At 45.7% G+C, this 14,371-nt stretch overlaps 1 protein-coding gene across 2 annotated transcripts in view; it reads right to left on the minus strand.

Moving 5' to 3' along the window:
- HOPX (HOP homeobox) overlaps nucleotides 1–4,704 on the minus strand; it is a 29,607-nt gene extending 24,903 nt beyond the window's left edge. Inside the window, exon 1 of one of the 2 annotated variants that reach the window (XM_037162249.2) lies at nucleotides 4,329–4,704. In XM_037162249.2, the coding sequence (XP_037018144.1) occupies nucleotides 4,329–4,435 (107 nt within the window). In that variant the 5' untranslated portion in view covers nucleotides 4,436–4,704. Of the gene's footprint in view, nucleotides 1–648; nucleotides 753–4,328 lie in introns of those variants that run through there. The other variant, XM_037162250.2, reaches the window with a different exon arrangement.
- Nucleotides 4,705–14,371: the final 9,667 nt, after the last annotated feature.

Consider the following 14,371-nt stretch of genomic DNA (forward strand, 5'->3'; position numbering starts at 1 on the left):
CGGAGTGAGTGACTTGGCAGAGAGGCCAGAATGAGGCCCGGGCAAGCTCAAGTTCAGAGTCAGCTCAGCCACCAACTAATCTTAAAATTTAGGGCAAGTCACTTTACTCTCTTGTACCTTTGTGAATTGTATTCATAGGATACGATATAGTTCATTGCTCAGGCCAGGTATTTTTGAGAATAAATGGGGGTGCTATTAACCCACTGGGACAAGTGAACTTCTGGGATACCTCCTATATTAAAATTTCATTACAGCTGAGTTAGAGCAGAAAATAAAACCCAGGTTCCTGATCACCAGCCCCATACTCTGCTCCCCAAGCCAGGTCGGTACTCTGCTCCCCAAGCCAGGTTGTCTGTCTTCTGCCAGGACTTAATCTATAATGGAGTTCTGTGGAAGGGTGTTCAATGAAAGGATCCATGAAGGCCCTTTCCCAGCAAATAAAAAGGACAGCCTGACCTGTATCTGCTTGCTCATCTACTCACAAACCCCAAACCCCATATGTGTTCAGAGTCAATAGCACTGGAATGACAAATCCAAACAGCAGCAGGAAACCAGAGTTGGCCCCACCCCATGCCAACAGCCTAATCCTTTCCCCCAGAGCTTGAGTCTCCTGTCTCCTGGTCCCCCAGGGCTCAGGATGGTGCTTACCTTCCCCTCCCCGCCTTGCTGCTATTCTCACCAGCAAAGACTGTGCCCTCTGCCCAGCTGCCCTGGGCTCCCAGCTGCCTCAGACTCTGCCTCTACCCCAGAGGGGGGTTAATTACACACCTGGCCACGCCCCTCTTCAGAGGCAGGAGGTGCCATATGGAGCTGCCACTGTGGAATCTTAGCTGTCCAATGGAAGAAAGGGCTGTCAAGGGCCCACAGTCACAGGAACTGCAGGAAGGGAGGATTCCTTGTCACTAATGCAGGGAACACTGATCTGCCAGGAACAGCATTCTGCTCCAGAGAAGGAACCCAACAAAATTTATAAAGCCCTGTAAACAGAATTTCTTGGCCTTAAGGTGGCTGTAATTTTTTCAGAAAGATACATTAAATGCAGCCATTTCTGATGAGGATGAATGCATTTAACAAAAAATAAACCAATTTGGAAAAAGAAACCTCTCGGACCCACAGTCCATAGGGAATTCTCTATGGGAAGTGATTTGAGGAATTCTCCGGAAAACCCTCAGTCTTGGTGTATCTTCCTTCAACAAGTTGCTTGGAATTCTGACCAGTAAAGGTTATAAATTTTGCCTGAAACTCATTTTCCTGATTGTCACAATGAGTAATTATGTAACATTTCAAAGAACTCCCACATATGTTATCTTGCTGGAACCTATTTAATACATACCAAGGAGAAACATAACTCATTAAACAATTATTGTCTATTAACACCAAAACTTTAATTAGTTTTCAGAAATGGGTAAGTGGAGCCTTGAAGAGCTGAGACCCTGGAAATCAGGTGTGTTTAGATGGGAGGACAGATGGGAAACCACCTACAGCCTGGCCCGCTGAGCCAGCCATGGGCACCCCTGCACCAAAACAGTGCCCGGGCGAGGTACGGACAAGAAGAACAGAAGCCACAGAGGCAAACTGCACCCACGCAAGCCTTTGCCTGCTGTTGCCCTGGAAACCACTTAGAAAAGTCCCTGGGGTGCCAGATAGACTCATCCTAATGCTGACAACTCAGGCCAATTTCTGAAAGAACGACCTGGCTGTCCACCAGAGCAGAGTGTCTGGTGCGTCTGCCGTGATTCTTTTTATTATTGATAATCCTCTGGCTTATGCTAGGTAATATGTAGAGAACAAAAGGAAGCTATTAGTTTTGAAACATCCCTTCTCACCATCCCTTCTCACATGTTAGCACAGTCTTTAGATAATGCACTGTTGAGACTCTGAGTAATTCTTCCTGTTGGCCTCCCCAGAGCATGTCCGGGTCCCAAGAATGCTCGAGACGCACCGCATACCCTGTCCTAGCTGGAGCTGGAAGGGTGGTTTTCGGGACCCAGGAGCCACGGCCTCTTGGATCCCTCATCCTCTGAGGTCCTATCGCTGTCCTCCTTCTACTGCCGGGGCACATGGCCCAGGGGCCAGAGCAGACCCCACGCTCTCTCTGGGCCTCATTGTCCTCACATATGAAGTGAGGCGTTTGGATTCACATCAGAATCACTTGAGGAGTTTCAGAAAACAATGTCAGGCTACACACCCAGGGGTTCTGATCGAATTGGTTAGAGTAGGGCCCAGTCCCGGGTTTGAAGCTGAGTTAGATGATCTCTGGGACACTCCCAACTCTACAAACATCCACAGTCCTGACAGCCTGCTCCTCTTCTTTACTTACTGAACTATTTTTTTCCAGATATAATAATTTTTTAAAAGATTTTAATTTTTTTTTAGAGAGAGGGGAGGGAAGGGAGAAAGAGAGGAAGAGAAACATTGATGGGTGAGAGAAACATTGATTCATTGCTTCTTGCACACCCGAAACTGGGGACCTGTCCCACAACCCAGGCATGTGCCCTGACCAGGAATTGAACTGGCGACTTTTTGCTTTGTGGGAAAATGCCCAACCCACTGAGCTACCACTGTCAGGGAGACATACTTTTTTTTCCCCGCCAGAATTTCACATAGGCTGATTTTTAGAGATGCTCTTCATTATTTTAAAAAAAGATGTATTGTTAAAGTATTGTTTGTTGGGGCATAACTAACATAAAATGTAATCTTTATAGTGCACAATCTGATAAAGTGTCACTCATATGAAATTGTTATCACGATCATCATAGTGAAAATATCACCAAGCTTTCCTCCCAACCTCTTCTCCCTGCCCTCCTTGCCCAGGTAATCGCTGATCTGTTTTCTCTTCCTATCAATAGTTTGTATTTTCTATCATTTTATACCAATGGAATCACACAGTATGTACAGTTTTTTGCCTGGCCTCTTATTAGTTTTGTCCTTGTGCTTCAGATGTCAAGCGCTTTGAGAACAGGAGCCACTTTTCATTTCCTTTTCTCTTCCTCCTGGCCCTCAACTTATCTCTGCTCAGAGAAGGAAGCCCCTTGATCATTATTTGCTTGATTGAAATCAGACCTTTATGACCTTACGACTGAGCTTCAGTCCGGCGGCCGAGATGTGCCTGCCGTGTTAAGGGTCTCAGCTTCCCCCAACTTCCCTGCAGGTTTCTAGTCCGCAGCTTCAGCTTAGTTAAAAAATAACGCACTGGCTGCAACCAGAGGTCTTCATTTAGGGGCTGGCCGTCTAGCGACCCAGAAAATGTACATCAAGGTGTCTGTTGGGTCAAAGGGATGGGGAAACTACCTGGGAAAGCCTCTGGGTTTTCACCAGATTCCTAATCTTAATCCCCAGGTTCCTCACCCAAGGGAGGAACCGTGGAACTAATGCCATGCTGTGTTCCTGTTTATATTTCTATATGCATTTTGCGAATATGTCTAATCATAAATCCTCTACTCCCACTTCTCCCCGCCTTTCCTCCTTCCCAGTATCTTTACTTTGTTCTCTGCCCGCTCCCATTATTATAACCCTTCTTAACCAAATAGACTTCAGACCCTGTCAACTGCTATTTCATGCAAACTTTTTGCATTGCTCTTCTCTTTACGGCCGTCTCACCTAAGCTATGTGGTATGTTATGCCTTTTTATTCAATAATTCTTATTCTACTTAACACTTAATCTGGATACCACTGTGTTCGAATATCGCAAACCTGCATTTCTTCAAAACCCCAAAGCATGGGGTTTCTTTTTATCTTAAACAAGATCAATATTTTCATTTTCAAAACTGGCAAGTATAATGAGAACCAAAAATAACAATAAATAGCAATGCAAATTAATAGTCGAGCCACCTGTACTCAGTCCAGAAATACCTCCCCTTCCCTGCTACATTGAACACAAAAAAATACTTTAAAATGACATTATGTCTGACTTTAGACTGAGATGTAGAATAGCAATATCAGCTTCTAAATGATAAATTCATATGTGGTTTGGCACAGTCCTACCAGTGCTGGTCTCCAAGTGTCTTTCAGAGATAGGAGAGAGTGAGAAAAACACCCTACCCACTGGCCAAAAGGCCAAGTGGCCAACATAGCTAGCCTCTTGCTCCAATCTACCTCACCTCTGTGGGTTTGCTCCGAATCCACCTCAATGCTTATAAGGATCTGATATCTTACATCCAACAGCATTCCCTGGCTCCTTGCTTTGGACCAGCTCTTAACTTTCATTCTCCCTTTTACCTCCACCTTTTCCCAACAGAATAGCAAATACCATAAGTATAGCATTGCAGTCGCTTCTAGACAAAGTTCACTTCCTCTGCATTAAAGGCAAACCCCTGAAAGTTACTTACGTGGAAGTGGCACAGGCTGCTTTGGAAGCTGAGTTCTCAGATGCCAGCCTGCTTAAATAGCTGGGCTGCCTGACACAGGCTGTTGACAGCTCGATATTTATGCCCATGAGTTGACGCTCAAGCAAGGACCTGAAAAGCCTGCAGCGTGGGCAGGAAGAAAACAACTGCAAGTATGCCGAGGTTACATCTCTCCTGGTTATTCAGGTTTGCTGTTGAGGTGGTGACTTATGTGACTCTCATGGAACTTTCTGGGCACTGCCTACTTGTTCCCGACCTCCTTCTTAGCCAAGTAAGACTCTTCACCAAGATTGGATGAGAAAGATGCAGCTGGGAAAAAGAAGGCACACAGGATCCTGCAGCCTTGTGCCAAGTCCCTTATTTTGACTGGGCTTCCAGTTAGATGTTTTCTCATTTCAAAGCATAGGCTTGGTGAGGCTGATTTCACAGTTCTGGGGGCTGGGTGCCAAGCTACGAGCCTGGACAATTGCCCAATCGATGAAAAGTTTTTTTGTTTTCAGGCACAGAATGTACAAACAAAGAAGAGTTATAAGGGAGGTTCGGACTAGGATGACACAATTTTAGCCCCCTTTCAAAAACAATTGTCACTTCTTTTCCCCTGCATCTGTACTTTCCTCCCGATGTCCCCTCCCTTTCCTTTGTTAATAAAATTCCCATCCCAGAGTTGAGAGCACAAATAAAAAGCCAGTGTGTAAGCAAGCCTGTGGGAAGATGCTCTCCAAGTGTGAGAGAGTGTTCAGTGGCTTGTGTGACCACAGTGGAAACGTTTCTAAGTGTGAGGGTATGTGTGTGGGAGTGGAGACGCAATTAGTCAATGTTTATCAGCAGTTTATAGCTAGATACGGCAGGTGAAGTCAAAAGCGGAATGCTAAATGCATTAAGTGGAAATGATTCTGAGAGGGTAAAGGAAGGCAGACAGGGTTTGGTGAGATCATTTAGAAGAGTATCTGTGTGCGTTTGCTGGTACACAGCACAGACTGGTGAGTGCCACCCAGATACACACATCTTGATTTTTCACTTCACTGGAGAAAGAAAAGGCCCACTTGATTCTCTGGGGAACAGTGGCTGTCTGTGAAAGAAGAACAGCAATCATTCAGAATATTTCTTTCCTCCTCGGAAAAGGGGATAATGGTAATAAAACATGTGTGGGAGAAAAGGAGAGACAGGGGGCCTAGCCTACCCCATCCCTGGTTACTGGAGGAATTCTTTTGTTTTCTGTCTAATTCATTGCCTAATTTTTGACCATTGTATGGCCAAATCAAACTTCTTGACTCCTGGATTTCTCAAATGCAGGGTCCGTATCTTGTTCATCTTTAGACATCCACAGTGCCCGGAACAAATTATTATGACAATGAAAATGAGGGTAATGACAAGGATGATCGTCCTCCTCATCATCTAGAATCTAGAGAAACTGACTATATGCCAGTTTCCATGTAAAACACTTTACAGTTAGTTTCCGTATTTACTGATCACAACTCTGTGAGTTAATCTTTTATTATTGTAATTTTACAGACAAGGAAATTGATGCTAAGAAAGATTAAATCACTTTCCTAAGGCTATAGCAAGTGGTAAAGGTGGAATTTGAATCCAGAATTTTGGATTCCAGAGTCTGGGTTTATGCTCAGGACTGATTTGAACCAATACTAAAAAAGTTGCCTAAGAATGTTTTCACTTATCCTATTTCTTTTTTTTAATTTTTATTTTATTGATTATGCCATTACAGTTGTTCTATTCCCCCCCTTCATTCCCCTCCACCCTGCACACTCCCACCCATACCATTCCCCCCCTTTAGTTTGTGACCACGTGTCTCAAGTTCTTTAGATTCTATATTTCCCATACTATTCTTGCCCTCCCCCCTATCTATTTTCTACCTACCATCCATGCTACTTATTTTCTGTACCTTCTCCCCCCTTCTCCTTCTCCCACTCCCCTGTTGCTAACCCTCCATGTGATCTTCATTTCTATGGTTCACTCCTGATCTAGCTGTCCTCTTAATTTGCTTTTGTTTTAGGTGTGGTTGTTGATAACTGTGAGTTTGCTGTCCTTTCACTGTTCATGTTTTTTGTCTTCTTTTTCTTAGGTAAGTCCCTTTAACATTTCATATAATAAGGGCTTGGTGATGATGAACTCCTTGAATTTGATCTTATCTGAGAAGCACTTTATCTGTCCTTCCATTCTAAATGAAAGTTTTGCTGGATAGAGTAATCTTGGATGTAGGTCTTTGGATTTCATGACTTGGAATACTTCTTTCCAGCCCCTTCTTGCCTGTAAGGTCTCTTTTGAGAAATCAGCTGACAGTCTAATGGGAACTCCTTTGTAGGTGACTATCCCCTTATCTCTTGCTGCTTCTAGGATTCTCTCCTTTATTTTAATATTGGTAATGTAATGATGATGTGCCTTGGTATGTTCCTTCTTGGGTCCAACTTCTTTGGGACTCTCTGGGCTTCCTGGACTTGTTGGAAGTCTATTTCCCTTGCCAGATTGGGGAAGTTCTCTTTTATTATTTGTTCAAATAAGTTTTCCACTCATGGTTGTTCCTCTTCCCCTTCTGGTACCCCTATAATTTGGATGTTGGAGTGTTTAAAGATGTCTTGGAAGTTCCTAAGCCTCTCCTCATTTTTTTGAATTCCTGTTTCTTCAGTCTTTTCTGTTTGGTCATTTTTTTCTTCCTTCTGGTCCACTCCCTTGATTTGAGCCCCAGTTTCCTTTCCATTACTATTGCTTTCCTATGTATTTGCCTTCATTTCAATTAGTTTAGCCTCTATGTGTTCCTCTAATTTGTGACTAAAATCAACCAGTTCTGTGAGCATCCTGATCACCAGTGTTTTGAACTGTGCATCTGAAAGTTTGGCTATTTCTTGGTCATTTAGAGTTATGGGCTCTGGGGCTTTGAGTTCTTCTTAGCCATTTTTGGTCTGTTTGCACCCGGTAAGTATGAGGAGCAGAGCCTTAGGGGTGGGGCAGGGCTACCAGGGCGGGATCCCTGGGTTGTGACGCTGTATGTGGGGGCAGGGTCAGAGCGGGGAAATGGTAGCCATCTCTGCTGTCTCTCGCTGCTGGGGCCTGCTGGGTCCCGTCTCACCACCCACTCCCTTGCCAGTCTATCTGCGCAGGAATGCACCACCACAGTCAACCCACAGCCCTGTGCCCTCCCTGGGTCCACCAGTTGCTCACTGGGTCACTCACTGGGTCGTTCACTCGGTCTGCTCTTTGCAACCCCACGCCTGGGATCTGCACACCTGAGTCCGTCTGACCGCGTTTTCCTGTGCAACCCCACTCCGCTAGCTGCTGGGTTTGCCCCTCCTACCGATCAGGCTGAAGAATTCATTGTTATCAGACTTCCGAAAAGTTCAATTTTCTGTGTTCTGTCTATGTTTTCTGTTGCTAATATTTTGTTGTCTAAACGTGGTTGTGTGAGAAAGCACGGTGTCTCCACCTATGCCTCCACCTTGGCGGAAGTCTTCCTATTTCTTTACTTCTTTACTTCTTTATCGTCTGTCTTTCAGAATGTGACCTCAGTGACCTCAGTGACCTTGCCTACCTCGTCCATTCTTATGACCCCAGCACCCAGCACTGTCTGACACATAGTAGGTGCTCAATAAATATGTGCTATTTGCTTAGTTTCTAAATTCCTTTGGAGGCCATGTAACCCAACAGACAGAGGGCCTGGTGTTATCAGAGTCCCATCTTGATTCTGATGCATTTCTTTTGCTCTTGCATAATGTCTTGGCTTTCAGCTATTTCCCTTTGTCCAGTGTATCACTGAGGTGAAACTAAAAGTGGCAAAAACCATACAGCAGTTTTACAAAGCTTGAGAATTCTGCAGGTGTGCAGTTTCAGGTTGTTCGGAGGTGCAGTGAAGTCACCAAGAACCCACGCTGTTTCTGTTTTTCATGCGGTGGCCGTCAGTGTGACAGTGTTGACTCCTCTCACTGTGGCCAGATTGCTGCAGTAGCTTCATACATCATGTCCTGAAAAAAAAATATTCAGAGCAGGCAGGAAAGGACATGGGCTTTCTCCTTAGTATCTCCTTTTGGTTGTTAGAGAGAAAAATCTTTGCAGAAGCCACTAAAAGAATTCTAGTTATGGCTTCTGGCTGAAAGCTTGGCCAGATGACTGCCACATTGGCCACACCCATTATCTGCAAAGAGGAAATGAATTGAGTTGATCATGGGTCATTTCAAGGGTCCAAGGGAAGGATCCACCTTCCCTGGACAAATTTCCATGATAGCTGAACAAAATCCAGATTCAGATAACAAGGAAGAAGTAGAAAAGTGCACCAATGGCCAATCCAAGAAGTCCTCTAAAGTACAAAAACCTAAAGTGCTTTATAGTTTGAGCACCAGTCTCAGCCATGGTTATTAGGTCTCACTATAATAGTCCTCTATTTCTGAGCACTTTGTTTTATTTTTTTTAATCCTCACCCAAGGATATGTTTCTATTGATTTGAGAGACAGAGAGAGCGAGAGCAACATCAATGTGAGAGAGAAACATCAACTGGTTGCCTCCCATATATGCCCTGACCAGGGATTGAACTCATAAATTTCTGGTGTACAGATGATGCTCCAATCAACTGAGCCACTTGGCCAGGGATGTACAGTTTGTTTTTAATAAATTTGCTTTGGCTTGGAGCAAAATTAAAACATTCAGCAACCCACAATTAAGGTAAGTAGCTGGCCACAGTGATTGTTTTTCCTACGGGTTTAGATCCTAATCCTTTGTATCACTACTGACTTTCTGCATGTGCAGGGACTAACACACAATCTCTCAGCATCTTGTCTTGTCAGATGGGATTGATGATGCTGTTGACTTCTTAGAAATATCAATTCCAATACTGCAACCAATTATAAAAAGATTGCAAAACTGCCTCTAGGCTTTAAGGCTTATTTTCCTACTTCTCCTCTTGTCTACTACATTTCAGTGGAATTCCATAATCCCACAGGCTTGCATCTGTCTGCCTGGAGACTCCAGCTGCTGCCTGGGACGTGTAAACTATAAACATATGGGCTGATACAGTAATTCTCACCAGTTCTTTTTCTCCTGGTGTTTAGCAAGCTTTAAATTAACACCTGCAGTGAGGTAGTTATTTTCCTTCTTTTTGCTGTTCTGGACTTTCCCTTGCGATGCGCCTCAGGAACTCTGTTCTCTGTTGTCATGGTGAAGTGAACTAGTTGTCATGCTCCACAAGCAAAGAACAATATCTGGGAGACGGCAGGTGCTCGGTAAGCATTTGCTGAGTGACTGGTACAGTGGTGGAAAGAAAAAGAGTTATGGGCTTCTGAATCATGCAGACTTGGATTCAAACCTTACCTCTGCCACTTACCACCTACATGATCCAGGGCAAGTTATGTGACTTCTCTCAGATTCAGTACCCTCACCTGTGAAATGGAGATCATGATGCTTATCTTATAGTTTTGCTGTAAGGACTAAAGATAATATATGGTCATCAGTTAGCACAATGCCTAGAACACAGTATATGCCCAGGAAATGGCAGCTACTGCTAACAGTTATAAGAACAAACCAGATTTTCCTAAATCATCTTTGTGCAGTGCACATACAGTAGGCATGAAATAGTTAAACCTAAGCCCCCCAAGTGCTGCACCAAGCAGGGTGTTTGGTAGAGCCACCCAGAAGACAGTGATATCTGCATGGTGGGGGGAGTTATTTTCTTCCTGCCAAAGCCGGAGGTCAAGGGAGTGCAGAGAGCCACTGACTGAAAGGGAAGCACAGGGAACCAAGCAGGGTGCAGAGAGAGAGAAGTCCACTCCTTGGGGAATAGAAAACTACCAAAGGCACTTCAGAAAATTTACTGTGAAGGATATAAACCCCTCAGTAGGGTTAGACTTGTAAAGAAGCAAATTAGGAAGACAGGGTAGCCAGGATATAGAAACATACTTGCTGAAAATTCTGCCCCAAGATAGGAGGAAGTTACAGAAGGAAAGACTGAGAATTCTCTACAGATGGTGTGGAAATTCTGACTTGCCGAGTGCCCATCCTGGCTGGGTGAGCAACAGCGTGAAGACAGAAGACCAGCAGATGAGAGAGAACTGGGACACAGAGGAGGATGCAGGCTGGCCCAGGCTGCTCCTGGTGGAGGGTTTCACAAGTTCCATGGTGGAAAGGGACTGGAAGTCTTAATGACACAGGGTGCGGCCAAGAGGGGGCCCCAGAAAGGAATCTGGAATGGGATCCAGAACTCAGGGTGTCCAGGAAATATTAGAAAGACAAATAAGATGTCCTCACTCCTTACTCCCCCTTCCCACGGTTGTCAGTTGGGGGAAGGGACAAATGGAGCAGGGCCATTGACAGCTGTTTTGCATAGCAACAGTTTCACAGATAACCACTAGAATGGTCATTTAACATATCTATAACCTTTAAGTGGTTTCATAGATATGTTAAATAGCTGTGGCCACCTCTGAGCCAGGGGGATGGAAGTGACTTCCACCCAAGATGTAACTGGGGGCAGCTCCCCTGAGTTACAGTGCCTGTGTGAGAGCTTTGAGATGATTGGCTCCATGACATGGGGCCACACCTGCCCAGACTCCTGATGGCAGCCCAGTAAACTTGGAATAATACAGGAATGCTGGCAAGTGTGGCCGATTGTAGGAGGAGTTGGAAATAGGGCTGCAGAGGAAGATTGCCACGGGGATTTAAAACCCAGACATGGCAGCCATTGGAGAAGTACCATGCAGAGTGGGGACCCCCATAGCCATGTAAGAAGAAGGAGAAGTACCACGTGGCTTCTGCCAGAGTGGCAACCATCCCCTCCCCGCAGCTCTGGTGGAGGAAGGAACCATGTGGTTTGGGCCAGTGCAGACCCCTGCATCTCTGGTAGAAGAGAACCAGAGTGGGGTGCTCCCTTTGGCTGCATTGCCTGGGGAGCAGGAGAGACTTTGCCTGGAAGAAGGGTGGAAGAACTCTGCCAGTGGACCATGAGAAGTTGCCACATGGCTTTGGAGTAATTAGAGATCCTGCCTGGATGGTGACACAGCTGATGGTGCCAGTGGCCTGAAACACGGACATGCACTTCTTTTCCTGAGATACAGTACCCCAAATTAGGGCAGAAGGGAAGGAAGTGCTGTGGGCATCTGTGGTTATCCTAAAGGACTTTGATAATTTTATGGGGACATTGGGTCACTACTTTAAGTCTGTATAGCTTTAAATACACCTCTCCTTTCCTTTTCACAAATCTCTGGCATTGAGAGACATCTTTACTCTGGCGGTGGACAGACGAGCCCAGTAGGTGGTCTGGACGGTATTGGTATACCATCCTCCAGAGTCCAGGCCCTGGTATGTCTGTTCTGTAACATTAACATCACCACTCTCTGTACTCTTTGTCCTTTTTTGCATACCTAATAATGATTAGGTCATCCTTTCAGTTTTTCATTCTAAGAATTCATTCCAACGTCTTACTTAATTCATGTGCTGTCCTCATAGGGGCCTGAGCCAGCTGATGACTGGAAGGCAGGATACACTTACACCCATAGCAACGCCCATCACAGAAGGTGTTTGGGGAAGGCTGTTCCACCTGGTGTGACCCACATTGCCTTTGCTCTTTGACTTAAGAACCACAGTTTCTTCTTTGTTCCATTTTGTTTCACCAGGAGTCTCATGAAGAGGGAGGTCACAAGCATTGTTTTCCTTCGAAAACCCACTCACACTATTGTTTGGAGAAGGTCTTTGGTAACAGGGAGCATCACCCTGTCTGTGCAAAAAGGAAGGGGGAGACATCTTTCTTCCCCATGAATGCTTCATTTCTCTCTCTCTCTCTCTCCTCTCTCTCTCTCTCAGCATTAGGACTTGCTCTTGCTGCTGGAGCAGCACCAGAAGCAGCACGACCGCATTCTCAAGAGGGCTGGGGGTGGAGCCTCCCCTTAGTGGCCACCTCTGTCGTGAATGATAGAAAAATATTGCAGGTTGGGGCCACCTCAGCCTGACTGTAATCCCCTAACACACAGGGTGAGGACAGAGCGCCACCACACCCACTACAGAACTTACAGGGATGGGCCCTGTGCTTTTAGAAAGCAGAGGGTGGGGAGCTCTCTGGTGGAAAGCTTGCTGGACTGGGTGTCAAATGCAGGCACAGTTCCTGCTCCCATCCCCTGTGTAGCTCGACCTTTGCTCCCAAGACTCATGAAGCCCAGGCAGGAGAGGAAGAGCAGGATCCACCCCCACCCCACAGGGTGCGCCCAACCTGGAGCCCTGAGCACCATTTATATAAGACACTTGATTTTTGTAAATACTTTTATCTGGGAAGAGGGAGATATAAGGAAGGAGAATGGAGCTAACAAAAAATATATATAGTTTGAAGACTATGTATATAATCAGGTTTGACTCAGTAAAGAAAGAGTTGAAAATAATTTAGGGTAAAATCATGGACCAGCCAAAGGGAAAGGAGTTTTAATTAGAAGCTACAGGCCTTTTTTCCCCTCCCTTCTGCCCTTCACCTCAGAGACACCAAGGTAGACTTGCTGTGTGACGTTATTGGCTCACGTCTCCTCTCTGTGCCTCTCTGTAAGGAAGGAGGAGGACTAGCTGATCTCTCTTGAGATCCTTTCTGTTTTAATCTTCTGTCCTCCAGGGGGAGAGTCGGGAGCAGGTTGATGGAGAGGAAGGACACCACGCAGCCACAGGGGGAGGTCAGCTACCCCACTAGGACTGAGAGAAAGTTTCATTGCACAGGTACAACTTCACCACTGTTAGAAACTTAAAACACTCCACTCGCTGGGTAAGCAGCCACCCACAAGGGTCCTGAGTCCTCCCCCTCAACGACTTGGGCCTCCTTGGGGCTCCTTAGTCCTCCGAGGATCCAGCAACAAGAAGGTAACACCTGCCACTGTGTGTGTGTGTAGGGGGAGCGACCAGGATCCTGCTCCAGCTACAAGGCTTTTACCAGGAGTTTGGTCAGTTCCTGGCCCTCCAGGGCAATCTGGGGAGACAACTTGAAAGAGAAAACCTTTGATGGGAGGGGTAGGGAGAAGAAAAGGAAGAAAGGAAGGGTGGGAGAAAGGAAAGGAAGGCGAAAGAGAAGGAGGGAAGAATTGTAAATCATCCCTGAAAAAAACAAAACAAAACAAAATGTCCATAGGTCTTGATTTCTTCTTTTGGCAAAAATATGCCATGGTCTGATTTTGTTAGCTAATTCATTGCAGTTCTGCTCTGTACATTTCAGCAAACCCCTGCCTTCCTTGTGGTTTCTGTAGTGAGACCCTGGCAGTGCAGTGGGTAACGATTTGAGTCGTCTTATAAAATGTCTTCTGATGTGGCAAATTATAAAAACGGTGGGTGGTGAGCACTGTGGCATCTGGCTTTCACCTCTCTGGAGAGTCAGCTCACAGACTAGTCTTTCCAGTGAGTTCTGAGTAATCTATAAGAGGCCCTGGTGTGCTGGCTAATCTGCCAGGGCCGAGGCCCCTGACTTTGCTCTCTGACTCAGAGGGAAATGAACTCTGCATTCTTCATGACACTCCTAGTAGATGCCCCCTCTGTCCCCGGGCCAGATCTCAGGCTAAGGACAAGTTGGGTTGGGGTCAGGGCTCAGAGGAAAGGAGACAGTGTTGATCTGGTTCAAACCAACCCTCCTGGCTTCCCAAGAACTGTCCTGGTTTTAGCACTGAATGTCCTGCATCTGCCCATGTCCCCCAGTCCCAGGTGGGCAGTTACACTATCGTAGTTCTGTCACTTCCTAGCCAGTAACTGAACCTCTGTGAACCTCGATTTTCTCACATGTGAAATGAGGATAATGATAACCTCAGAGTATTGTAGAAGTAGGGTTGATATCAATCCGAAGATTTTTCAGAAAGAAATGAGGGGATAGGGTGACAAAAAATGTCTTTCTGCCTCTGTTCCGAAAAGGAGTAGCTGTCTCCTCTCCCCAATATATTTTGACTTTTCTAAGTGTAGGTGTGAGGGCAGTGCTTAAGGATCCCGACACAGTCTTCAGAAAGCCTAGCAGGCCCTGACTTACCCAAGACGGTGGATTAAGGACTCTGAGTCCTGCGATGATCAGACAGCTGCCTGCTTGC

The sequence above is a fragment of the Artibeus jamaicensis genome, unplaced genomic scaffold, assembly GCF_021234435.1.
Source record: "Artibeus jamaicensis isolate MK-2021 breed Jamaican fruit bat unplaced genomic scaffold, CSHL_Jam_final contig_889, whole genome shotgun sequence".
NCBI lineage: Eukaryota > Metazoa > Chordata > Mammalia > Chiroptera > Phyllostomidae > Artibeus > Artibeus jamaicensis.